This window comes from Schistocerca nitens, chromosome 6 (genome assembly GCF_023898315.1).
Source record: "Schistocerca nitens isolate TAMUIC-IGC-003100 chromosome 6, iqSchNite1.1, whole genome shotgun sequence".
Taxonomy (NCBI): Eukaryota; Metazoa; Arthropoda; class Insecta; order Orthoptera; family Acrididae; genus Schistocerca; species Schistocerca nitens.
In genome coordinates, this window is record NC_064619.1 from 598,450,502 (window position 1) to 598,476,535 (window position 26,034).

The 26,034-nt window shown below is 41.1% G+C and overlaps 1 protein-coding gene across 2 annotated transcripts in view; it reads left to right on the forward strand.

Moving 5' to 3' along the window:
* The window catches only part of LOC126262903 (monocarboxylate transporter 1-like), a 96,568-nt gene that overhangs the window by 24,163 nt on the left and 46,371 nt on the right, over positions 1-26,034 (forward strand). The window contains exons 3-5 of one of the 2 annotated variants that reach the window (XM_049959804.1): positions 2,450-2,576; positions 10,414-10,557; positions 25,127-25,603. In XM_049959804.1, coding sequence (XP_049815761.1) covers positions 2,450-2,576; positions 10,414-10,557; positions 25,127-25,603 — 748 coding nt within the window. The remainder of the gene's footprint in view (positions 1-2,449; positions 2,577-10,413; positions 10,558-25,126; positions 25,604-26,034) is intronic. The other variant, XM_049959806.1, reaches the window with a different exon arrangement.

Sequence of the window (26,034 nt, forward strand, 5' to 3'; positions counted from 1 at the left end):
ACTGCACTAACATCAGTTATCTTGTTCACAGTTTTGGCGAAAGTTGCTACAGTTTTGGGTAAATTTGTTACAGTTTGTTGGAGCATGGGGTAATTTGTTACATTTTTAGAGACAGTGTCTTGCAGTTCTGCGGCAAGTTGTTAAACTTTTGCACCAAGTTTTTTACAACTTTTAGTCAATTAAGTGCAATTTATGGAGAAGGAGTTACAATTTTGGGGAAATTATTTAAAGTATGGGGCAGCTTCTTGTAGATTTGAGGAGGTTGGTACAGTAGTGCAAATGTTTGTAGGACCTGTTCTCCTGACAGTGGGACAGTGGTTTGGAACACTGTTATCCTGTTAGTATTTCATAAAGTTCCATACATGTTATGTTGTTAAGGTCTCTAATCTGCACCTTGGTTTTGAGATTTGTTAAAGTCAATAGTTGAAGTTCATCAGCAGATATCAATGACATGCACTGCTCTCCATATTACAGAAAACAAAGGCCAGGCGATTTAGCAGTGCAGTGGAAAAAACACTATTTGATAAAGAATAAGTAATTGCAGGGAAAAGTAAATTCTGAGCCATTTTTGTTTGTGCAGGTTGCATACATTCAGGGGCAAGCATATATTCAGGGCCAAGTATACATTCAGGGGCAAATTAGCTGCCTCCTCATTAATACTGTTTCGGATTGTGGGAGATTTCCAGCAGCAGAGAGGAGATGCGAAACCTGCGTTCCTCAGCCGAAACACTTTATAAATTCGCTAAGATCTCATTACGATTGACCGTCTGCCCCTATGTGGATGGGAGTAACAAAGTATTACCGCATTCATAGTTTAAAGTCAAAGATTGAAAGATCCCACCAACAGCTTTACATGACATCAGAACGTTTATCTCGAGCAGCATAACGGGCCTTTCATCTTACTACACTTAGAGAAGTGCTAGGCACAGCATGTTTCGGTGTTGTTCCTTCAGCATAGCTAATAATTGAATGTTAAGACTGCATGGGTCTATCAGGACCTATCGAATGCGTGTGCCTGATTCAACGACCTCTGACGTTCCTTTCTTTGGTGGGGTGTTGAGAAGGCGGTGTACATTAGTCCAGTCGCCATCAAAGCTAATTTCATTTCCTGCGTCAGTGATGCTTTCCACGGCACCACCTTGTAAGTGAATCCTGCCCAGCTTCAGTGGTACAGTCACTGATGCAAAGACATAAAGACATGGAGCAAGTCACGAGACTGACGGCAGGCTTTTCGAAAGCGTGTTGTAAATTTATGGAAACAATTTAATATATCACAGTTTGTTTATAATTATTTTTATTTATGAACATCCAGTGTTCAAATAACTTACAGGTATGCAGCTGGATGAGGTCGTCGACAGCCGCTGATATTTCGCCAGGAGCACAACCCTGCGATTTTCAAGGCAAAACAGCAACAAGTAAACGCTGAGCGAGCGAATTTAGACCCTCGGTTTTCAGAGAACCTCCGTGAAGGTAACGTGCGCGCTTACACACACACACACACACACACACAAACACATCACACACTCTAATATCTAGCGCCATTAAAAACCAAAGATGGCCAAAGTCAGAAGTTATCGAAAGGGAAATAAATAATCAACGGCTGAGGTATCATAAACTCTGTCCTTCTGTTTTTCGACAACTGAGAAAGTAGGATTACATCCCCAATTTAAGCAAAAACCCCCATCTCTATTTATAAGATTATTGGCTAATTTAATTTCCACTTCTTCCTTAATAACACTATCCCAGTAGCAGGAAGTGCGTGCCAAAATCTCCGTGTTGTTACATTCCGTAGGGTGACGGATGCCTAAACGATGTTCTGCGTTGGCGCATTTGCTCGGCTGTTGTAGTGTGACCAATACATGAGTTGCCACAACTTCAGGGAATACGGCAGATAAGGCGTCATTGTCACCTTAAAGGAATTTCTGATTAATAGGAACTCACTACGTCCAACCTGAAAGGTAACTAACGCACACGACCGTTACAGCGAGTATTTAAAACACACCTGATTTGCGTCCTCAAAGTGGAGCTAGTAGTGCCACTCTTTCCGGACTGGCGGGAAATTTGAGCACACAACACCTGTCAGATGTAGAAATACGCCTGTTAACCTTTGCTTATGTCACACAACTCCTTTTTTGTGTTTAGTTTCTTTTTCCGTCAGTGTAGAAGTATTAGGAACCGACAATTAGTTATTTTCGTTATTCATGTTGCTGTTAATTAACACATATATTTGAGTTTTCATAAGATCAGTGCTTCGATACTACTCAGAAAAAGCGTTGGGAAAGAGATTGTAAACTCTGCACCCTATGGTCTGTAGCTACTAGTCAGGTAGCCACTCTTGCAATTTTCATCTTTTCAGGCCTTCATTCACTCTTCTTGACATCCCCTTCGCCTTGCCTTCACATGTAATTGTCATTCTCAGCACCACCGTGTTTTCTGTGTTACACACCAGATGACCGGACAGTGCCTCGTGGCAACTTTCAGCCTGCTGTTTGGAGACAAGTTACAGTCACTGGGCCTCAACACGACCAGCGCTGCCGTCATCTTGAACACCATGATGGCTGTCATGCAGTTCTCCGGTGAGTCTATTATGAAATGCAAACACTGCTTCAAGTCTTATTGACAGAAATAATTATGGAAACCTGTTTCACTTGAAACAGAGTCTGCAGAATATGGATGGTAGAAAGGGATGATATCTGGGTACAAAATACGAGAAATTACAAATTAAAATAAATGAACAAATCTATGTTGCTCGAAATTCATTTGCAATTGGAGTGAGTTAGTTTGCACAGAAGTCTGAGAATAATTTTCAGCGCTTTTTGATGTTATTGAGATTTCTATAAATATCGTTGTTTTTCAGTCTTGTTGCGTTTGTTATAAACAATTACTTTTATAAACGAACAAATACTGCCTTACAAAACATATCCGTAGTTAGTATGAAACAGGAAAACATTAAAAGAAATTTGGACATTAACTACAATGGAATAAGTTTCAGTTAGATCTTCAGTAACTTTATTAGTTTAGCATATAATAACTTAAATTAAAATTTATACAAACTAGGAATTGCACACTGGTGAGATGCACTGCATGTCAATATCCAAAAAGCATCCAAATACAAATAAATGGTTCAAATGGCTCTGAGCACTATGGGACTTAACTTCTGAGGTCATCAGTCCCCTAGAACTTAGAACTACTTAAACCTAACCAACCTAAGGACATCACACACATCAATGCCTGAGGCAGGATTCGAACCTGCGACCGTAGCGGTCACGCGTTTCCAGACTCTAGCGCCTAGAACCGCACGGCCACACCAGCCGGCATCCAAATACAAAATAGAAAAAATGAAAAGGGCTAAGTTGCATGCTACATAGGTGCAACCAAACTTATATACAAAGCATTTTATCCACATAAAGATTACACTGCCTGTCGAAAAAGTCTACACGTTACAGTAAAAAATCTTCACCAACAAGCACACTGTGTTCATTGCATACATTGCTAGAACATTTTGGACAACACAGAGTGACTTTCCTTTCCAGTTCACGTGGACCCAAAAAGTGTCTTCCTTTAGGCATTTTGATAAATGATGTTCATTTCTTGGTGATTTTTGTGGCCACATCTAGCCAGTGCTTGCTGGACTTGTCTTTGGAAATTTAGAATTTTGATTCTGAGTTTCATATGTGGATGAATAAAAAATGGTTCAGATGGCTCTGAGCACTATGGGACTTAACATCTGAGATCATCAGTCCCCTATAACTCAGAACTACTTAAACCTAACTAATCTAAGGACATCACACACATCCATGCCCGAGGCAGGATTCGGACCTACGACCGTAGCAGTCGCGCGGTTCCGGACTAAAGCGCCTAGAACCTCTCGGCCACCGCGGCCGGCGTGGATGAATAAGTTCTAAGTCGAAGTCTTTCAAGAAAATCCTTCTTTAACGTGATTTTCCATTGTGTTATTGTGGATGTTAGTTTGAGAATAAAAAGAAAGAATCTATATCTGCACCAGCCATTGCATTAGCCTATAAAACAAACGGACATCTCCATGTCTGCCTTTCGCAAGTGTAAGCACGTACCTTTTGGTCAAGAGAATCCACTCCTGATCTCTCGTTTATTCTTTCTGTGAGTCTCATCAACTGTGGCAGCACTGCACTCTTACTGTTCTTTGGCGCCCTCTGAAAAACACTTGTTGCTCATCTATTGTGGCGTTCTCTCCTGGATATTCTCTGTCTGCATTTGCTTACGAATCGTTCCCACGCATTGTGAAAAGCTACCACATTATCATCTTTGCTCCTAGCTTGTCGGATGTGTCTATCGTCGAACCTTATTTCTTCAAACTTCTTTATAGACAAAGTTACCATATAAACAGGACTCCCAGTTGATTCGTGGAATAATTTTCTTATAGGAACATTCCAGCATCTGTAACTGCCAGTTAATAGGAGCATTCCAAAAAATGTATTGATTTCCTCGTTTGTCACATTATAGCTGCTGAGCGTCGTCTTTCCAGATGTGGGCAATGAACTATTTCATTAACAGCTTTATTTGTGATGACATAGCTCCAAGCGTCTTTTGGCGTTTGTGTATTTGTTCCCCTAACAGGACCTGGGGAAACTTTCATTATATTATGATTAAGCGTTCTGCTAGAAGGAGGTGGTCCTTTTCTTCTCTGAGACTCAGTATGTCCGATAAAAAAGTTTGCAGACTTCGATGAACTTGCTACGTTACTTGCATTTTCAGGCTGATTTGTGCTTGGTATATTATTTGTGTTTGCAAGCTGGGGTCTACTTGCTATGTTATGTGAATTTGCAGGCTACGCTGTATTAGTAGGCTAGTCTATCCTTGGTAAGCCTACGTTATTTACAACCCAGGATTCATCACTACTTTGTTTAGATTCTGAGCTGTCCGACATAAGCCTATAAGCAGGATCAATTTCATCTTCAGAAGCAATACTAGATTCACATTCGTCCAACCATTCAGAAATAATCGTTGAAGAGTTGGGACCATCTACATTCATTGTATAAGCAGGTTGCTTTATTCGAGAACTGCTAGATGATTCCATACTGTAAGAAACGAACGTTTCGGTTGGAAAGGAAGTCTAAATAGTTACTTTGTCAGAGAAAAAGAGAAGGAAGAAAAACACAGAAAATAACTAACATAATTATTTACATCAGCTATGAAAGAAATTCCTTTCACTTCTGTTGACTTCAGAAATGAGTAGAAAGTCGATTATTGTTCTTGCTAGTCTAGTGGGTGTGCCAGTATAAAAATACCACAAGTAACAAAATTCAAAGATTGGCAGAAAATCGCTTGCTAAAGAATTAGATTACACCATGTCTGAAAATTCCTCTTCACATATTATGTGCATAGCATTTACAATACGCTTTTTCATACAATCGTTGCTATATTAAATACAATTTTGTCATGTTTCTTAGTTCTATACATATTTTTAAGGATTACATAAGATAAGGTTAAATTATGTGTAATTTTAATATGATTGAACGCATGGTTAATTAACTCTCTGACCTTAAAGGCCCTGTCACGCATCCAAGGGTTAAAAGTGAAATGGACCCAAAACATGTTCACCAGAAGGATATACCAGAATTGAAGGCAAACTGTGCGGTACGAGGCAATCACCTACTTCCTGCAAATGTAGAAGTCAGGTCGTTGCTTGTCAGGGTCAATGAGTTCGATGAAGTACCAACATATTTCACTTTGTCATACAGAAATTGATGGAAACCTTTGGATTAGGATTGTGTGTGAGAGGTAGCTGTTATGGGCCAAACCACAGGACACAGAGACAGGAGGAATCCTGCCGATGTGGCATTCAAAGTTTATAAAGACTAATGTTTTATGGTGTTAAGCCGTTCAAAGCCTGTTAAGACTGTTGTTCATCTAGTTTTGTGACAGGAGGTAATACGCACTAGTATCTCTGTGGTCTGAAAACAAGAAATCGGTCAATGGATGACGTCACGCGTTTTCCACAAAGCGTAAGAAGTTTAAAAGTCAGGTATCACAACAGCAAAGCACTCTGACTGCTTTTTAGGGTGATGAGAGCGTTATTATGCGCACAGTACACGTTGCAAAACCGGAACGTACAATAACAAACGGGTTACAAATATATTTCACGCGCAGTCAACAGAAATGACGCTACAGGCCGTCCACGGTGTATGTACACTGGTATTTTATGCAGAGGGTATTTTTCGTATGAAATCTGTAGATAAAATAAAAACGGTGGCCAAGACAATGGCTTACGATACTCCCACCGTTTTTTGAAACGCCGCTACTGAAGCGTCCCCAATCGGCTGGTGTATATAAACATGCTGTGAACGGATTGTGTATTGAGTATATGGAATACAGAAGCACACTGAAAATGCAGATGATCTATCAATATTGAAATGCTTCTTACAGTTTTGGGGTAGTGTTGTCTCAGTAACAGAGAGGGAGATGGAAAGCGAGTTAGAATAGTCTGTACTGACGGATTTGTATAAGAAATCAAAACTAGAAAAGGTGTGAGGTAAGTTCGTTCTCACCGCTCATGTTCATTTGTCGATTGAGAAGTGAATGAGGGCATTAAAGCACTGTTGTATTTCGTCAAGGACACAAAATTTGCACAATACGAGTCATTGATGATGCATCAGTGGTAGCCTGAAGTGGACAGCTTGGGTTTCGCTCTAAATATATTAGGAGGTGTGCTAGCTGTAGCGTTAGATATGGACAGCAGGGAGAAGAAAGCGTCACAGGTGAATATGCTAGTGGGATGAATTATACAGCCGGGAAAGTGAATCTAGAAGGAATACATATATTTTGATACCTGGAAAGCAGAGCAGATAAACGTCAGAAGTTCACGGAAGGCATAAGAGCAAGGACAATGACAAATGATCTTTTGTAAATAGCACCTGATGTCCAAGAATATAAAAATTTTGCTTACTTCTGAGTATATTAAAATGAGTCTGATATTTGTAAAAAAAAAAAACCCTAGAAACGAATTACAACAGGCGCAAAGCATCAGAAGGTACGTGACAAGTGTTCGGATATACTCATAAGCAGTCCCTTTTCAACTTTAACACGTCAGATCGTAGTTCATTTCTCGTGTTTTCGATGATACGATTACTACTTGGTTACTGTGAACTGTATACATTGCATTATCTCAGATATACTAGTATATGTCAACATTAATAGGAAGAGGGGTGTTGGTTTAACTACATTTTCCTAATGATATCGGAAAAACTCCTCCGCTTTCAGTGGCTGGGAAATTTGGAAGTAGCAACATTAAAAATAGCAATTTCTGAGTGAAATCATTCTACTGTTACTATATGCCAGGCTCTTGCAGAGCTAGAACATCGCTAAACTGTCAGAATGTTACATTCTTTTGCCCTTTGCACTTTCATGATCGTTTTTCGTGGACTGTGATAAAAGCAAATAATGATTCCCATAAAAAAAAACTCTGACCTATGTAATAGTATACGTTCTCTGCGCACGACCTTTTGCGTCAACAGTTATACTCAAAGTATCTTCGTGAGTATTTGTTACTGTACGTTAACGTTTTGCAACATGTACCATGAATTTTCAGTTGTGTGAGAGATGTTTAATATGTGTGAATGTCTGTATCGGAAGACTACTAGAAATCGTATATAAAAATATTTTTTCGCAAATTCGATATTAGCTACGCATAAAGAGTCATAATTATAAAATCGCATGTTATGTTCACAATTAATTATAAAATTGTACGTTGTTTGTATATTACAGTAAAGGCAACAATTAATACTGCAGCTCATACATCGAAAACATCACACGCAAACAGGACAGTATACAGAAAAACGCACTTGAACATGGGAATTATTTGCCGAAAACCTTCGTGAAAGAATTAAATAAGAGGAAATCGTTTCTGGCTGCTGAAAAAGTGATTTCCAAAGATATATTATTCTTACAGTTGCAGACTTTCACCAATCTTTTCTAATAGGTTAAGGGAAAAAAGTTTTAGACCCTTACAGTTCTCGACTATCAAGTGTTCGAGGACCTGAAAGCCCTATCCTTGTCATGCTAAATAAAACGAAAACGAAACAAAATATCTGGTGAAAGCTTTTATAGTGAGATTGCGGACAAATACGCCCTTTGTGTCAACGAGGAGTAAAGAAAAGGAAGAATTTGAGAAACGGAACAAAACCAAATTCATGTCACGACTTTCGATTGACAACATAACACAGCTGAAATACCAACTCCTAATAATAGGGCAGTCATAATCGGTTAACATTAATGGCGCTTGTCGACGTAGAGGAGTTGGACAAAAATATGAAAACTCTATGAGAAAAGCATGCTCCAACATCAATTCAGGTGCTGCCCAAGCCTACAGGTTGCGCTGTTGAATTTGACCACTAACGGCATCTCCGCAATGTCCACAGTACGTTGGAAATGTTAGTGGCGGTCAGAGAAGTGTTGTGTATAGATGTGAGTGCATTATGCAAGAGCTAACCGAATTGGAATGTAGGAAAATGGTTGGTGTCATGTGGTGAGTGCTTCTGTAACCAAGGGAACCAAAGTGTTTGGTGTTTCACCACGGATATGGTGGGTGCTTCTGTAACCAGGGGAACCAAAATGTTGGTGTTTCAAGAGGCATCGTATTGAAGATTTACACTGCATACAGGAAAAGTGGGAAAATATCATCTACTAAGTCACAAAGCGGACGAAAGTGTATTTTGAATGATTGTGAGGCGAACCCAGTCAACACCAAAACAACACGAAGGGTGCTCAATTAGGAGGGAATTTCAAGACGAACCCGAATTTCAGAACCACTCATCAGTAATGCAAATGTCGGTAACAGGAAAACTCGGTGAAGAAGCCATTAAACCCGAACAGTGAACCAATGGAAAAATGTCATTTCCGTCGGACGAGTGTTATTTTACACTGTTTCCAACATCAGGCCGTGTTTGGCCCGCATCTCGTGGTCGTGCGGTAGCGTTCTCGCTTCCCACGCCCGGGTTCCCGGGTTCGATTCCCGGCGGGGTCAGGGATTTTCTCTGCCTCGTGATGGCTGGGTGTTGTGTGATGTCCTTAGGTTAGTTAGGTTTAAGTAGTTCTAGGGGACTGATGACCATAGATGTTAAGACCCATAGTGCTCAGAGCCATTTGAACCATTTGAATCAGGCCGTGTTTATATCCCAAGAACTAAACATGGGGGGAGTTTGGAGATGGTTTGCACAGCCATATAATGCCATTTCTTGGACCCCACCAGTACTTTGCAAGGTCACATTACTATCGAAACGCCGGCTGCCGTGGCCGAGCGGTTCTAGGCGCTTCAGTCCGGAATCGCGCGACAGCTACGGTCGCAAGTTCGAATCCTGCCTCGGGCATGGATGTGTGTGGTGTCCTGAGGATAGTTAGGTTCAAGTAGTTCTAAGTTCTAGGGGACTGATGATCTCAGACGTTAAGTCCCATAGTGCTCAGAGACATTTTTGAACTATCGAGGTCTGTGTAACCATCTGGGATTTTCAGGTCGGTGCCATGGTAAAATATTTGTTAAAATATTTGTTCCTCAAGAGGATGCTGTTTTCCAAGATGACAGAGCCCCTGTTCAGGAGCTGAGATGGTCCACAACTGGCTTGTTGAGCATAAGGTTGATTTTCTCATTTCCCCTTGCACCACAGTCACTGTATATCAGTATTATTGAGCCTTAGTGGTCTACTATGGAGGGAAGGATGTGCGATCGTCATCCCACATCATCGTCACCTCAAGGTGCCACAATTTTGCACTAAGAATATAATAAAATAGCCTTCGAAATCATATAGGATTTGTACTTATCCATTAAGAGACGATTGAAGATGTTTTGAATGACAGCTGTTTTCCTGCAACGTATTCGTCATATTAATGTGTTGTGTTTTTGTGGTTCCATATTTTTTTCCAACTGCTGTAGTTCATTGTGCAGCGAACAGACGGCGGGCAGTGTATTCGCCATTCGGCTACTGCCCCATTTACTGCCATGTTGATAGCGACGCTTACGTGCATCTGTGTGTTGTAAACCCAGTAAATATAGCAAACAACCATTCTCAACAAAACTAATTGTGAAATTTAATCGAAGTTCTTCAGACTTTCATGGTAAATGAAATGTCGTGTGACGAGGGGTAGACCGCTCGCCTGGTGCAAGTCTTTCGATTTGACGCCACTTCGGCGACTTGCGCGTCGATGGGGATGAAATGATGATGATTAGGACAACACAACACCCAGTCCCTGAGCGGAGAAATTCTCCCACCCAGCCGGGAATCGAAACCGGACCCTTTGGATTGACGGTATGTCGCGCTGACCACTCAGCTACCGGGGGCGGACTACTTTCATGGTAATTGGTAACTGCCGTCACATAATAGGAAATAATGAATACTTTTTACGTAGAAAGTTTCTAAATGTAACTATGTACATATTTTTCAGGTCTTCTCACGGGGCCATTGCTGAAGAAATTCAGTGTACGTCAAGTGGCTTTCAGCGGGGGCTGCTTTGTGGTGGCTGGGATCCTTCTCACCAGTTTCGCCAACTCTTTCATCCACATCATTATCAGCTACAGCATCTTCTTAGGTTAGTGAGTCGATTTACTCACTTTATCAAAATTCCTCTTCTGCAATTAACTTCTCTCTTTGCAGTTATCCCTGTCCATTAATCTTTCCTTGCCCGTCTCATCCTTTTACTGTCTGATTTCCTTTTTTCTTTTTTCTTTTTTTCTTTTATCTTCCTCTCAGTATTTTGCCAGTCTCCAGTAATTTATCTATGTTGTGAATTCTATACTGCAATCACTGTTAAACGGACAATTTGATATAGAAAGGGCTGAAATCCTTTTTATTTTGATTACTGCATTTTCCCCCCCCATGAACCATGGACCTTGCCGTTGGTGGGGAGGCTTGCGTGCCTCAGCGATACAGATGGCCGTACCGTAGGTGCAACCACAACGGAGGGGTATCTGTTGAGAGGCCAGACAAACATGTGGTTCCTGAAGAGGGGCAGCAGCCTTTTCAGTAGTTGCAGGGGCAACAGTCTGGATGATTGACTGATCTGGCCTTGTAACATTAACCAAAACGGCCTTGCTGTGCTGGTACTGCGAACGGCTGAAAGCAAGGGGAAACTACAGCCGTAATTTTTCCCGAGGACATGCAGCTTTACTGTGTGATTAAATGATGATGGCGTCCTCTTGGGTAAAATATTCCGGAGGTAAAATAGTCCCCCATTCGGATCTCCGGGCGGGGACTACTCAAGAGGACGTCGTTATCAGGAGAAAGAAAACTGGCGTTCTACGGATCGGAGCGTGGAATGTCAGATCACTTAATCGGGCAGGTAGGTTAGAAAATTTAAAAAGGGAAATGGATAGGTTAAAGTTAGATATAGTGGGAATTAGTGAAGTTCGGTGGCAGGAGGAACAAGACTTTTGGTCAGGTGATTACAGGGTTATAAATACAAAATCAAATAGGGGTAATGCAGGAGTAGGTTTAATAATGAATAAAAAAATAGGAGTGCGGGTTAGCTACTACAAACAGCATAGTGAACGCATTATTGTGGCCAAGATAGACACAAAGCCCATGCCTACTACAGTAGTACAAGTTTATATGCCAACTAGCTCTGCAGATGATGAAGAAATAGATGAAATGTATGACGAGATAAAAGAAATTATTCAGGTAGTGAAGGGAGACGAAAATTTAATAGTCATGGGTGACTGGAATTCGTCAGTAGGAAAAGGGAGAGAAGGAAACATAGTAGGTGAATATGGATTGGGGGGAAGGAATGAAAGAGGAAGCCGCCTTGTAGAATTTTGCACAGAGCATAACTTAATCATAGCTAACACTTGGTTCAAGAATCATGAAAGGAGGCTGTATACATGGAAGAAGCCAGGAGATACTGACAGGTTTCAGATAGATTATATAATGGTAAGACAGAGATTTAGGAACCAGGTTTTAAATTGTAAGACATTTCCTGAGGCAGATGTGGATTCTGACCACAATCTATTGGTTATGAACTGCAGATTGAAACTGAAGAAACTGCAAAAAGGTGGGAATTTAAGGAGATGGGACCTGGATAAACTGAAAGAACCAGAGGTTGTAGAGAGTTTCAGGGAGAGCATAAGGGAACAATTGACAGGAATGGGGGAAAGAAATACAGTAGAAGAAGAATGGGTAGCTCTGAGGGATGAAGTGGTGAAGGCAGCAGACGATCAAGTAGGTAAAAAGACGAGGGCTAATAGAAATCCTTGGGTAACAGAAGAAATATTGAATTTAATTGATGAAAGGAGAAAATATAAAAATGCAGTAAATGAAGCAGGCAAAAAGGAATACAAACGTCTCAAAAATGAGATCGACAGGAAGTGCAAAATGGCTAAGCAGGGATGGCTAGAGGACAAATGTAAGGATGTAGAGGCTTGTCTCACTAGGGGTAAGATAGATACTGCCTACAGGAAAATTAAAGAGACCTTTGGAGAGAAGAGAACCACTTGTATGAATATCAAGAGCTCAGATGGAAACCCAGTTCTAAGCAAAGAAGGGAAGGTAGAAAGGTGGAAGGAGTATATAGAGGGTTTATACAAGGGTGATGTACTTGAGGACAATATTATGGAAATGGAAGAGGATGTAGATGAAGACGAAATGGGAGATAAGATACTGCGTGAAGAGTTTGACAGAGCACTGAAAGACCTGAGTCGAAACAAGGCCCCGGGAGTAGACAACATTCCACTAGAACTACTGATGGCTTCGGGAGAGCCAGTCATGACAAAACTCTACCATCTGGTGAGCACGATGTATGAGACAGGCGAAATACCCTCAGACTTCAAGAAGAATATAATAATTCCAATCCCAAAGAAAGCAGGTGTTGACAGATGTGAAAATTACCGAACTATCAGTTTAATAAGTCACAGCTGCAAAATACTAACGCGAATTCTTTACAGACGAATGGAAAAACTGGTAGAAGCTGACCTCGGGGAAGATCAGTTTGGATTCCGTAGGAATGTTGGAACACGTGAGGCAATACTGACCTTACGACTTATCTTGGAAGAAAGATTAAGAAAAGGCAAACCTACGTTTCTAGCATTTGTAGACTTAGAGAAAGCTTTTGACAATGTTGACTGGAATACTCTCTTTCAAATTCTGAAGGTGGCAGGGGTAAAATACAGGGAGCGAAAGGCTATTTACAATTTGTACAGAAACCAGATGGCAGTTATAAGAGTCGAGGGGCATGAAAGGGAAGCAGTGGTTGGGAAAGGAGTGAGACAGGGTTGTAGCCTCTCCCCGATGTTATTCAATCTGTATATTGAGCAAGCAGTAAAGGAAACAAAAGAAAAATTCGGAGTAGGTATTAAAATTCATGGAGAAGAAGTAAAAACTTTGAGGTTCGCCGATGACATTGTAATTCTGTCAGAGACAGCAAAGGACTTGGAAGAGCAGTTGAACGGAATGGACAGTGTCTTGAAAGGAGGATATAAGATGAACATCAACAAAAGCAAAACGAGGATAATGGAATGTAGTCAAATTAAGTCGGGTGATGCTGAGGGAATTAGACTAGGAAATGAGACACTTAAAGTAGTAAAAGAGTTTTGCTATTTAGGGAGTAAAATAACCGATGATGGTCGAAGTAGAGAGGATATAAAATGTAGACTGGCAATGGCAAGGAAAGCGTTTCTCAAGAAGAGAAATTTGTTAACATCGAGTATAGATTTAGGTGTCAGGAAGTCGTTTCTGAAAGTATTTGTATGGAGTGTAGCCATGTATGGAAGTGAGACATGGACGATAACTAGTTTGGACAAGAAGAGAATAGAAGCTTTCGAAATGTGGTGCTACAGAAGAATGCTGAAGATAAGGTGGGTAGATCACGTAACTAATGAGGAGGTATTGAATAGGATTGGAGAGAAGAGAAGTTTGTGGCACAACTTGACTAGAAGAAGGGATCGGTTGGTAGGACATGTTTTGAGGCATCAAGGGATCACAAATTTAGCATTGGAGGGCAGCGTGGAGGGTAAAAATCGTAGAGGGAGACCAAGAGATCAATACACTAAGCAGATTCAGAAGGATGTAGGTTGCAGTAGGTACTGGGAGATGAAGAAGCTTGCACAGGATAGAGTAGCATGGAGAGCTGCATCAAACCAGTCTCAGGACTGAAGACCACAACAACAACACTGCATTTTCGTATGACTATCAAATCAAAACCACCATGAACAAAGTATTTATTTTGTTGGATCACTTTTAGTCTTTGATACGGCAACCCACTTTTAGGACCACAGTTGTTTCAAATTCACTCTCCGGGTTTCTTGACATGATAAAGTTTATCTAATCCGTCACTCAGAGGAGTAGCTGTTTCTTTTCTCCAAAAAGGAGCCCGTGATCATCGATGGTGATCCTTCTGGTGACTGAAATGCCGGGGAGAGTGTTCTCAAATAACCACAAGTTAGTAGTGTGAGATATAGTATCACGTCTTTAGTAGACCATACTGTTCCAGAATATCACCACATATAGAGCAGCGTACAGTTAGGTGGCAATAGTATTTTACCTTCACTTTTGTTTGTATGTCCTTAGGTTAGTTAGGTTTAAGTAGTTCTAAGTTCTATGGGACTGATGACCATAGATGTTAAGTCCCATAGTGCTCAGAGCCATTTTTTTGTTTGTATCGATTACTTCTGTCATAGATGACTGTGGTGGCTCATGTTCAAATGAATTTCGTCTCTGCGTTTCACTCAAAGCTAGTTTCGAAGGCAAGAAAAGCTGTGAGGATTTGTCATAAGTCGTGCTTGTATAACTCAGTATGTGAACACTTACTCACGAAAGGGAAATGTCTCAGCCTGGACTTCTGTTTTAATGTGTCAGGAAGCTTCAGTGTGTTAGTCACTTGCTACAAAATCTGAATGGTGGAGAAACTGCTGCATTATCTCATTTCTGAACAGTAGTAGAAACTGAGTAGATGCGGCGGCAAAAGGTCTGTTACACTCGCGCAGTAGGACAATCAAAGGCGGCACAACGCCCCTTCGTTTGTCCCGAATAGATATCTGGAGCGTTATTTCACAATGTTCATCCGCAGTGATTGTTGTCCATCCCGAGGACCAAATGATCCACCGGAATTTTTAAATTTACTTCATCTGTGCCATAACGTTGTTTCTAGTCACATGCTGGCACTGAGATTTGCGCAGATATTAGTGTAGCGTTAGGTCACAGGTCTGCCTTAGATCTCCAGGTCAGACGGGGGTGTCTGCGTCCTCGCCTTGTTGCTGTTACTTTGTTCGCCTACAAGTCGCGTAAACAACACAGAACAACGCTAACCCGTGAAATCAATTCTTGTTTTAAGACTATACCTTATTCGTTTCACATGTCTAGCATGTCTAACGTTTGGCCCGGCATACTGCTCTTCCTTACCTGTGTCTGCTTTTCACCAGTCTTGTGTGTCTCCCATAAACATATGAGTAGTCATTGTGCTTAGTATCGCTGTGGTCATCTTGTGTCACCGCACTTTTTTCACTCATGAACAATTTGAAATTGTGTTGAAATTATAGTATTCCTAAGCCTATGACGAATCGATCAATTTGTTTTGTAATGTGACCGGATGTCCAGAAGGTCTACTGTACGTCTAGCTTACAGCTGAGAGCGGGATGGGCGACATCAGTAGACTCGGTCATGGTCAAACAATACACACATGAGGTATGAGGCACTTGAAGCTCCCTGGCTTTTCAAGTACTATGTGCTATAGAGCAGTTACCAAGCAACAAGTTAATGATCTTTTTATTCAACATATTGTACTGTTTTTGGACACTAAAGGCTTCAAACTTTTGCCCATCATTCGATATAGCTGCTTTGCAGGATGAACTGCTAGTCAGATATTGTTTGTTTTGCTTGCCGTGCTACCCACTTGTGAAAATATATTAATGGACCAATATTCATAAAGGATGTGAAAAAAATAACATTTGGAAATTGAATAAGAGTTGTTTAAAACAAGTACTTGAAATGAATGTGACTTGATAACTCTAAAGCCTTGCATTTCTGTTGTTTTACATTTTTATTATTTTGCGTGTAAAGTGCAGTAGTATTATGTTCGACGTGTCCTGGTGTTATAACATCACGAAAGCACAGAGTAGAACATGGATCACCATTAGCTCTATTACAACAGATAATCCGATTTTATATACAATTCATATGTTCTGAAAGCTTACAAAGTCACTTGGACGCAAAAATATTCATTGTTTACATTAGGTATCAGATATGAGGTGAAAGATATCTGATTAACAAGGATATGTTTTCGCTAAGGTAAATAACCGCTATGCAGCAGAAAAATTTAACATATTTGTCTTTTAGAACACATATGAAATAATCCTTTATAATGAAAATAGTTCCAACACTTAACTTTTTATCACGTAGAAATCATGTTAGAAATTTATTTTTGTGTCCTATGAGAGAGTATTGTTTTGGAAGCATTTTATAAAAGGATTGTTAGCCAGTTTAGTTTGTTCATGGAGGATGTTTGTGCTAACATGCTTTTATTTGGAAATATTTCTGTTTCTTCAAGATACTCATAATACTGTCCTTGTCTGCATAGTGAAGAATCTGCATGTTGTTTTCAGTACTTTGCACAGAACATTCAGCAATGCGAACAGCCAAGGTGTTTTTCCTTAAACTGTTTAGCCAAACTGCATTAACTTACTTCCTAAACCTTATGCTGAAGCATCTGCCTACCTGATAAATGTAGTATTTTGGGCAGGATTCACATAGTAGTTTGCATGTGCCTGCTTCCTTATGGGAATAAATGGAAGTACATTTCAGGAATAGCTTGGTGCTGCAGCTTACTGTTAATGAAAAAACATATTCTGTTATTTATACTTTTGAAGAGATTGGCTATCTTATAGAACAATCTTTCCGAGAAAGGACATAGAGCATGTTTTGTGGTGGATTTGGCAGATTGTAGTGGCAATAATGATGCAATAGATGTGTTGTGTTTAGTTTTTAGTATATCGAAAAATGTGTCCAAAAAGGGGAGGGCTGTAACCATTGTTCCTCGTTATTGGTTTAATAATATTAATTTCCTTTAGTTCCTCTTTTCTGTCAAGCGGTATCTTAAGCATCTGCTTCAGCATTGTTCTATAATATGATGTTTTATGTTGATATGGCTGACAAGAACTATTGTTAATACTTACATCAGGGCTGTTGATTCCCTGAATATACCGAACTGGTATTTCTGATTTTTATTCATAATTGTAATGCTTTTATTATTTCCATTTTCTTTGGCGAAGGTGATGTTTTCATACACGTTGCTGAGTTGATTCGCAGGAAAGTCTATTTCACCACATATATCGTCATTCAACTGAACATTCTTTTATACCTGGTAGTTTATGACTCAGACTTTTCTAAATGAAACTCTATAGTTTTTCCGTGGCATTTGAATGTTCTTCAAGAGTAATTGTGTGGAATATGATCAAATAATAATAGGATAACAACATTGCAAACCACTGTCCTGTCGTTGCGTTAGAATGTACCTTGCCATCTGTCTCACTGTAGTAAATGTCAGCAAACATGTAATGCAGGCAAGGCCAAAGCTAAACTCAGAAGAGAATAAAACAAAAGTAGTTATAATAGCCCATGAAACAGCACCACTAATAAGACACAAAAAGCACTGATGCGAAACGAACACTGCGAAGATGCATCACTGCTTAGAAAACGGTCTGGCACCCCGCCAGAATCCAGTGTGGAATGTATTAGCTTCAGACAGCAAAGGTGTCAAAAATCAAACAGGATAAGGACACATAAAAGGAGGTTTGAAGGGAACCAGGTGTCACTGACTGAGGAAGACTTCTAAAAGAACAATATCAGGAACTTCTACAAAACTTTTAAACAAACCCTCCAAATGACCATCTACTTTCAGCTTCAAAAATAAAGATGGAAAATTAGCCCTAAGGACCCAAGAAAACTGCGAAATACTAACAAATTATTTCAACAAGTAGTTAAATAGTAAACAAAAAATTTCTCGAATAAAATCTGGACTGTATTTACAGAAAATAATAACCACCAAGCATGACTGAAATACAAAGTAACATTAAAGTAAAAAGGCACCCAGGAAGGGAATGTAGAAAACTGCAGATATTGGGACAATAAAGAAGCTACATGGTGTCTTTCAAAATATCTGGCAAGCAGAAGCTACACCAGAAGAATGGGAAAAGTCATTAAGTCATTCTATTGACCCTGGAAACTTACCAGTAACAAGCAAATTTCTTTCAAATGAATTACAAAAGGGACTGGAAAGCTAACAGAGTCTGCAATTGGGAGAGTACCAACTTTGATTTAGAAAAGGACAATCCTGCGTGGTACAAATTTTAAATCTGAAATTTACAGTCAATTACAGAAGAATTAGAATGAAAATCATTAATAAATTGTGTAGTCCTCAAACGTTGTAGGAGTGGTAGGAGTGATAAAATATCATCTGCAATAATAAAAGGCACATTTATAAATATAAAATGTTAACTTAAATTTTTAGGTGAAATCTTCAAACATTTTGAGCTCAAAAATGGTGTAAAATGGTTCGTGGCCCTACAAGTTCAATTGTGTGCCAGAAAAGGTGGCCAGACGTTGAGTAAATGAACAGAAGAAGAAAGAATTCAAAAAATCATAACCGGGAGAGAGGGTGATAATCTGAGGATTATTGATTGTTTGGCTTCTGCAGACGATCTTTCCATCTTAGCTGAATCTATAGAAGAAGCAACAATACACATAAATGTCCTACAAGCGATATTTTCTCAAGCGGGCTATGGATATCTTTGTAAGAACAAAGTATGTGACAGACGGGATGTAAGCACCGAAACATAAGGAAACGTAATATGAAAGAGTGAAAAAGGCTACATAAATTAAATATTTATATGGTAAATGCAGTCTAATACCCTGGAACAGAATTTAATACAGGCAAGAAAAACTGAAGTTTCTTTCCAACCCTGGCTGAAGCACTTTCGTTTAGTACTGCCTAACGGGTGACAGAAACAATGGAACATCAATGATGTGGATCAAAGAAGTTAAAGCAGACCCAAAGAAAATGGAAATAACGGAGAAAAAATTTAAAAAAGAGAAAAATTTAGAATAAAACTAAAATCTTTAAAGCATTCCTGGCGAAAACGGAGAAAAATGCAAGTGCAATATGGTCAGAAGAAACCAGATGACAATATAGGGAAAGGGAAAAAAAACTGCTGGAAAGAAAATACGAAGATGTAAGTCATTTCGTGTGGTCCTCAGTAGGGTAAACTAATAAAAATAAATCAGCTTCATAATTCGGCAACTTACGGGCGACTTACGTTTTCCCGCAAATTCGACGCATTGAGCAACCGCAGTTTCATATTGTCGCAGAAACCGTGACATAGTGGTTATGATAGTAAACTGTTACATGGAAAGTCGTGAGTTCAACGCTCTCCTGAACTGAAAAATTTTAATTTCTATATTCGGTTCGAATACATTCTAGAAGTATCCACAAATCTCAAGAATCAGTGTATTGTAATGTTCTGTAACTGAATATATACCGTATGTGTTCTAGCCGGAGGCAGTTCGCTCCACGCTTTTGTATGTACAAGTGCTGGATGACCCTTCGTTAGGTGAAGTTAGTGTACGTCATTCATTTATTTACACCTTCTTCTACGTGGCATTATTCTGGTGGAGACGCTGGGTATTGGAACTTGTGACAGCTCACTTTATCGACGACACAGTGGCTCCCATCAGGCCACGACAGAGCCGCCATTTACGTGGCGAGAATCCCGAGTTCGAGCCATATTCAACAGATCGCAATCTATCGGAGACAGAAGAAGAAGAGGACGCTACGATGACAGTAACTGTGTACCACCACATGGGACATCCTTCCAGGTTCTCTGGTGACGATGACCAAGATCCAAGCAAGTGGCTGAAGGCATATGAGCGTATAGCCAAATTTAACAAATGAGATGACACCGTGTGATTGGTTAACGTATTTTCCTACATGGAGAGCACTGCCAAGCAATGCTAAGAGAACAGCGAGGAGAAGTTCACAAGCTGGGAGGTATTCGAGGCGGAACTGCGCAAGTATTTCAGCGACACACAACGACAGAAGTGCAAGGCTGGAGATAAATTAAAGTGCAGGGCACAGCGTCCAGGAGAAACTACAGCATCCTGCATTAAAGACATCTTGGAGCTGTGTAAAATAGTGGATCCTAGAATGAAAGAGGAAGATAAGGTTGCAAATCTCATGAAGAGTGTTGAGGACGTATCAAGCCCTACTCCTGAAGCAAGTTTCGACACAGACGACTTCATAAAATGGCGCCAGTATATCGAGACAATGCATCAAAAAAAGAATTACATGCAAGAAGTTAGAGCGGCTTCCAAACGTCATATCGATGTCTTTGATGGAGGAAGGAAATGATTTGACAAGTGTTCTTCGTCAGAGAGTGAGAGAGGAAGTTCAGAAGGCACTTGGATTGCACAGCGAGCAAAAAACCGAGACGCTTCAAGAAGGTCATAAGGGAGGAAGTGGGTCAGACATTGAATCCAATCTCTCGCCCTTCATTACCCTCTAAAACGGTGAAAAAGTCAAGACCCAGGGGACGTTACGTCTCTACAATGCCGAATGAGGAACCTGTTTGACCTCCAAGGAAGACTGAAGTCTGGAGGACACAGGATGACCAACCAGTATGATTCCACTGCGGACGACCGGGACATGTGATGTGCTGTTGTCGAGAAAGGCGGCGGATATTTGATGACGCCCGCGCAAGGAAACAGCAGACCGATCTTAGCCGACCCCAACTGCGAGGCGACGGAGATGAACGAGAAGATGTGGGTGCAGGACGACGTAGGTCACCATCGCTGCAAGGTAGCCGCTGGAGAGGACGCTCCCCAACACGCCGATCAAGGTCTCCGTTGCCTTTTAGAAGCTCCAGCCGATCACCTAGCCGCCCCAACCTGGAAATCAAATGGTGTGACCTTCCTTAGAGGTGAAGCCGCCGAAGAGAAATATCCTCTGCCACCGATAACGACAAAAATGATAGGAAACTGCGTCGATATCCTCATGGATGGACATCGAGCCCAAGCTCTTGTGGACTCGGGAGCATCATATTGAGTCATTTCGGAGAAGTACCGTCGCCAGTTGCAGAAAACCGTATTCGTCAACAGCAAAATCTCGCTGCTGAAGGTGGTTAATGGGAAATATTTAAAAACTACTGGAAGAGGTACCATTCGTGAGGGTATAAGTGGCCATCACAACCCTTAGAATTCATCGTCTTACAAGAGTGTAATCATGACGTCATTCTTGGATGAGACTTTTTCAAAGCTTCTCATAATTATAGATTGTGGTTGCTCAAAGATTATGCTAGACGAGATGAGATACTGTGGGCAGGAAGATGCGCATCCGAGTGTGAAGACTATGTGTGCTGGATGAAGTGGTCATTCCTGCTGTCAGCGCTAGAAAGGTAACTGTCATGTGTCATGCATCAACCATTGATCTTGTAGTGGAATGTAAGAGAAGCATACCACTGAAGAATAACTTGGTCATCCCAGTCTCTGTCGACCCTTTTAAGACAAGATCTTCTAGCTCGACTATCACCAAATCTCACAAAGAAAGAACTGAAGAAGCTACTTGCCATTCTTCAAGAGTCCTCTGAATGCTTCAATCCACAGGTGAAGAGCAAATTAGACAAATCGACGGTGAAACACCGGATTAGCACTGGAGACCATCAACCAATAGGCCAGAGACCATACTGTGTGTCAGCAACGGAACGTCGAATAATTCGCCACGAGGTAGAGAAAATGATGAAGAATGACATCATTCAGCCTTTGCAGAGCCCATGGTCGTCACCAGGGATCCTCGTCAGGAAGAAGGATGGCAGTTGGCGCATTTGTGTTGATTACAGGAAGCTTACTAAGATAACTAAAAGGGACGTTTACTCTCTTCCACGAATTGACGATACAGTAGATTGTCTGAAGGGGGCTAAGTTTTTCTCGACCATGGACATGTACTCGGGATACTGGCAAATCAAAGCAGATGAGGCTGATCGTGAGAAAACTGCATTCATCACCCCTGAGGGCCTGTATGAGTTTAAGGTAATGCCGATTGGTTTGTATAATGCACCAGCAACTTTTGAACGGATGATGGATAGTCTTCTAAGTCACAAGAAATTGAAGATGTGTCTTTGTTATTTGGATGACATTTTAGTGTTCTCAGAAAAATGTTATGAACACATAAAAAGACTGAGGGCCGTTATTAAGTGTCTCCAACAAGGCGGACTGAAACTTAATCCGAGAAAGTGTCTCTTTGGAGCAAAAGAAATCAAAATGCTTTGACACCTTGTGGCAAACGGAGGTGTGCGGTCAGACCCAGAAAAGGTGCGATCTATAACGGAATTTCCTATTTCTAAACGCATTAGAGATGTGAGAAGCTTCCTCGGATTATATTCTTATTAACGTCGTTTTATCTAAGACTGCTGTATCAAAGCCAGGCCACTCCAAGAGTTGTTAAAAGGCGATGCTAAATTTATCTGGGGTGGTGCTCAACAAGATTCTTTCGAAGTGCTACGAAAAGCTCTGACGACTGACCCTGTACTTGGTCTGTATGATGAGATAGCACCTACACAACTACACACAGATGCCAGTGGGTATGGGATCGGTGCTGTTCTGGGGCAAATTTCGGATGGAAAAGAGAAGCCTACGCTTCTAGGACACTTACAAAAGCCGAGAGAAACTACTCAACTACAGAAACAGAATGTCTTCGTGTGATCTGGGCCATGTGCAAATTTCGATACTGTCTCTATGGAAGGTCATTCACAGTTGTTACAGACCATCATTCACTTTGTTGGTTGACAGGTCTTAAGGATCCAACAGGACGACTCGCCAGGTGGGCACTACGTCTTCAAGAGTATGACATTACAATAGTGTACAAAAGAACACACCAAGATGCGGTCTCTCTCTCAAGAAACCCTATGCAAGACCATCAAGACTTTGATGAAGTTAGTGACTGTCTCTGCTGAGCAGCAGAAGGACGCCAAGATATCTCAAATTATGCTTGCCTTAAATCAGTCAGAGGATGTGAAATGACAGTTTAAGGTAGTTAGTGAATTCCCTACACATTTTCCATTATTTAATCCTAGTATAAGTATGAACCAGTATTAAAAGTACAATTTCTCTTTTACCAGCATACATATTTTATAAAGTTTCACTAGTTTTAAACATTATTAAGTTTTTGCAATATATACTTCATAGACTTCCACTTTCCCTCAGACAATTCAAAGATCTTAACTAGTACAGAACAATCACTTCATAGTCACATACACATAATTACACTGTATAAACTTCTTACAATCGATAATGGCGTTACAAGCGTAGCGGCAATGGAAGTTATAAGAAGATCGGAGTACGCAGGACCAATGACTCGTTCCCGGACTAGGAGGACGTAAAACGGAGACACTTTCCTATTAAGGAGGAAGCAACGTCGCAGTCACCGTGGTGTAGTGGTTGTGATACTAGACTGTTGTATCGAAGGTTGCGAGTTCAACATCCACCTCAGCTGTAAAGTTTTAATTTCTATATTCGGTTCGAATACATTCTAGAAGTATCCACAAATCTCAAGAATCATTGTACTGGAATGTTCTGTAACTCTATATATACTGTATGTGTTCTGGCCATAGGCAGTTCGCTCCGCGCCCTTGTATGTCCAAGTGCTGAATAAACCTTCGTTAAGTGAAGTTAGTGTTCGTCATTCACCTAATCACACGTTCTTCTACGAGACAACATTTTTACTCTGCTCCTTGACTGATAACGCACTACACCCCGCTTTCATCTTCTTCTGGATGTATTTCGGATGGCCTTAGTTGCCCCAACCCGCGGAATACAGGAGTCTTGGCCAACAAAGGCACTTCTGCTCACTGTAGGTCGAATTGCAGAGACACGGGCATGGGATGTTGGGAGCACATTGGAAAGCACCCTTGTACTGGTGAGTCACGGTACACGTTCGTTCACACCCGTAGCTACGGTTACCTCGAGAACCACACTGAACGATGCAGTCGACGTGCCAATAGGGCAACTTTCAGACAGGTAGGGGAGTGTTCTCGTGTGGTGGTCGTTAACATGGGATGAAATGGAGCTCATGCTACATGTACCATCTGCTCTCACCAGCCCATGATACGTGAATCTACTGTCCAATAATGTATATCTGTTGGTTCACCTATAGCACATTTAAGGTGTCCTGTACCTTCAACAAGACAATCTAGCACGCTATCGCTCCAGAGGTGTTCTAGAGCATTCTGTTGCTCCTGAGATGATTCATAGTGGTATGAGAAACACTCCACTGTCAGGAGTGTGATGATGTATCCTCACAGATCACATGAGCCCCGTCCTATTGAAGTATTTTTTGCGTTGCAGAGGAAGAAGTGCGTACCTTTGACCGAGATTCGATCAATCTATGTGAGTTATTGGTGGCAGTGAAGTGGCTATGAGTCAGGATGGCTCTCTAATACCTGAGAGCCGATGCAGCGATGGAGGGCCATTGTCTGGACAAAACAAGATGTTACACGCCTGTGGGTAGATGTCTGTAATTTAGCTGCCCTGTTTCTTTTGCCGGGGACTGCTTGAGTCTTCAGACTAGTTTGATCTTGACTGTCATGGTTTCTTCTCTTGTATCTTCCTCCCTGACTACTACACAACAATATGAATAACTTGTTGGATGTATTCCAATCTCCATCTTTCCCTACACATTTTGTCCTCTACAGCTCTCACTAGTAACACAAAAGATATTACCTTGTGTTTTAGCACTTGTCCTACCATTAACTCCTTCCATTCCATGTTTACAACATATTTTTAACATAGTCTGTTCTGTGCAGGAGCTCTTCATTTCATATATCAGCCCATTTAATTATCAAAGTCCTTCTGTAATTCCGCAAATGGTTCGTTTGTCTTCCTTTACAGAAATTTATTCTTTTAATTAAGGGCTATGATGGTACAATCCTTTTAGTGAGGAATGTCCTCTTTGTCTATGCTAGTATGTTTCTTATATCGTCCTTACTCTTTGCAAGCAGTTGAAAATGTATCTTGAATAATTTACCTAATTACTAGCTTTTAATTTTAAAAACAACGTAATTGTCTTCATAGTTGTAGCCTCTCAACAGACGTTTTCTAGCGAATAAAATACAACAGCTATCGTTGCACAGGTCTCGGCAGTGGGTTTGTGGCGCCCTCTAGCTTCATAGCAGTCAAATCGTACTTCTTGAAAGCACGAGGGCGTGCCGTCGGCATGTCTATGGCAGGCAGCAACGTGGGGCAGATGATGATGCCGCACCTGGTGCGTTTCCTGCTGGAGAACTACGGCTTCAGTGGTGCCATGCTGGTGCTGGGAGGCGTTGCGATGCACCTTCCCGCATGCAGCCTCCTATACCAGCCGCTGGAATGGCACGCCGAGCGCCGACCAGTCGCCAGCGAGCTGAAGCCGCTGAAGGGCGAGCCAGACAGTTCCACAGATGGCACTGCAGTGGACAAGGAGTCGCCCAAGGTCCGGCAACCGAGGCGTTTCGCGTCCGTGACGTCACTAGCCACATCCGAGCTGGGCAACATGAGCGAAGCCATACCTGTCGATAACAAGAAGTGTCTACCTCCCACTAGCGAAGAGGACCCAGGCCCTGTCCAGCAGAGTGAGTACCGACGAATATGTTTCAACATCTTGTCGCTCTACTAGCTGTGACCTTAGTGATTGTCAGTCCATTAGCGAATAGATCAGTACATACATAACGCATCCACTGGGACAGCCCGACAAGGGCCAGCTGGTATGCTGAACTGAAACTTGCTGTCCTTATTAAGGGTGCATTCAAGTTACTGCTTTTGTTACGCTGTATCGCTGTTCATGTAATGGTCTAATGCAATTATTTGTCGATTTTTGGAAGCATGATCCACGTCAACTGTTTTCTCGGAATAAGCTAGATACAGGTACCTCTCGTGTTCTATCCGATGTTGCTGTATAGCACGCTCTGTCTGCCTGAAATAATAGAAAGTGCTTAGACAAAGGATCCAACATGTGTTACACATTTTAGTCCTGTGTCATTATTAACTGGCCTCATCAGTTATC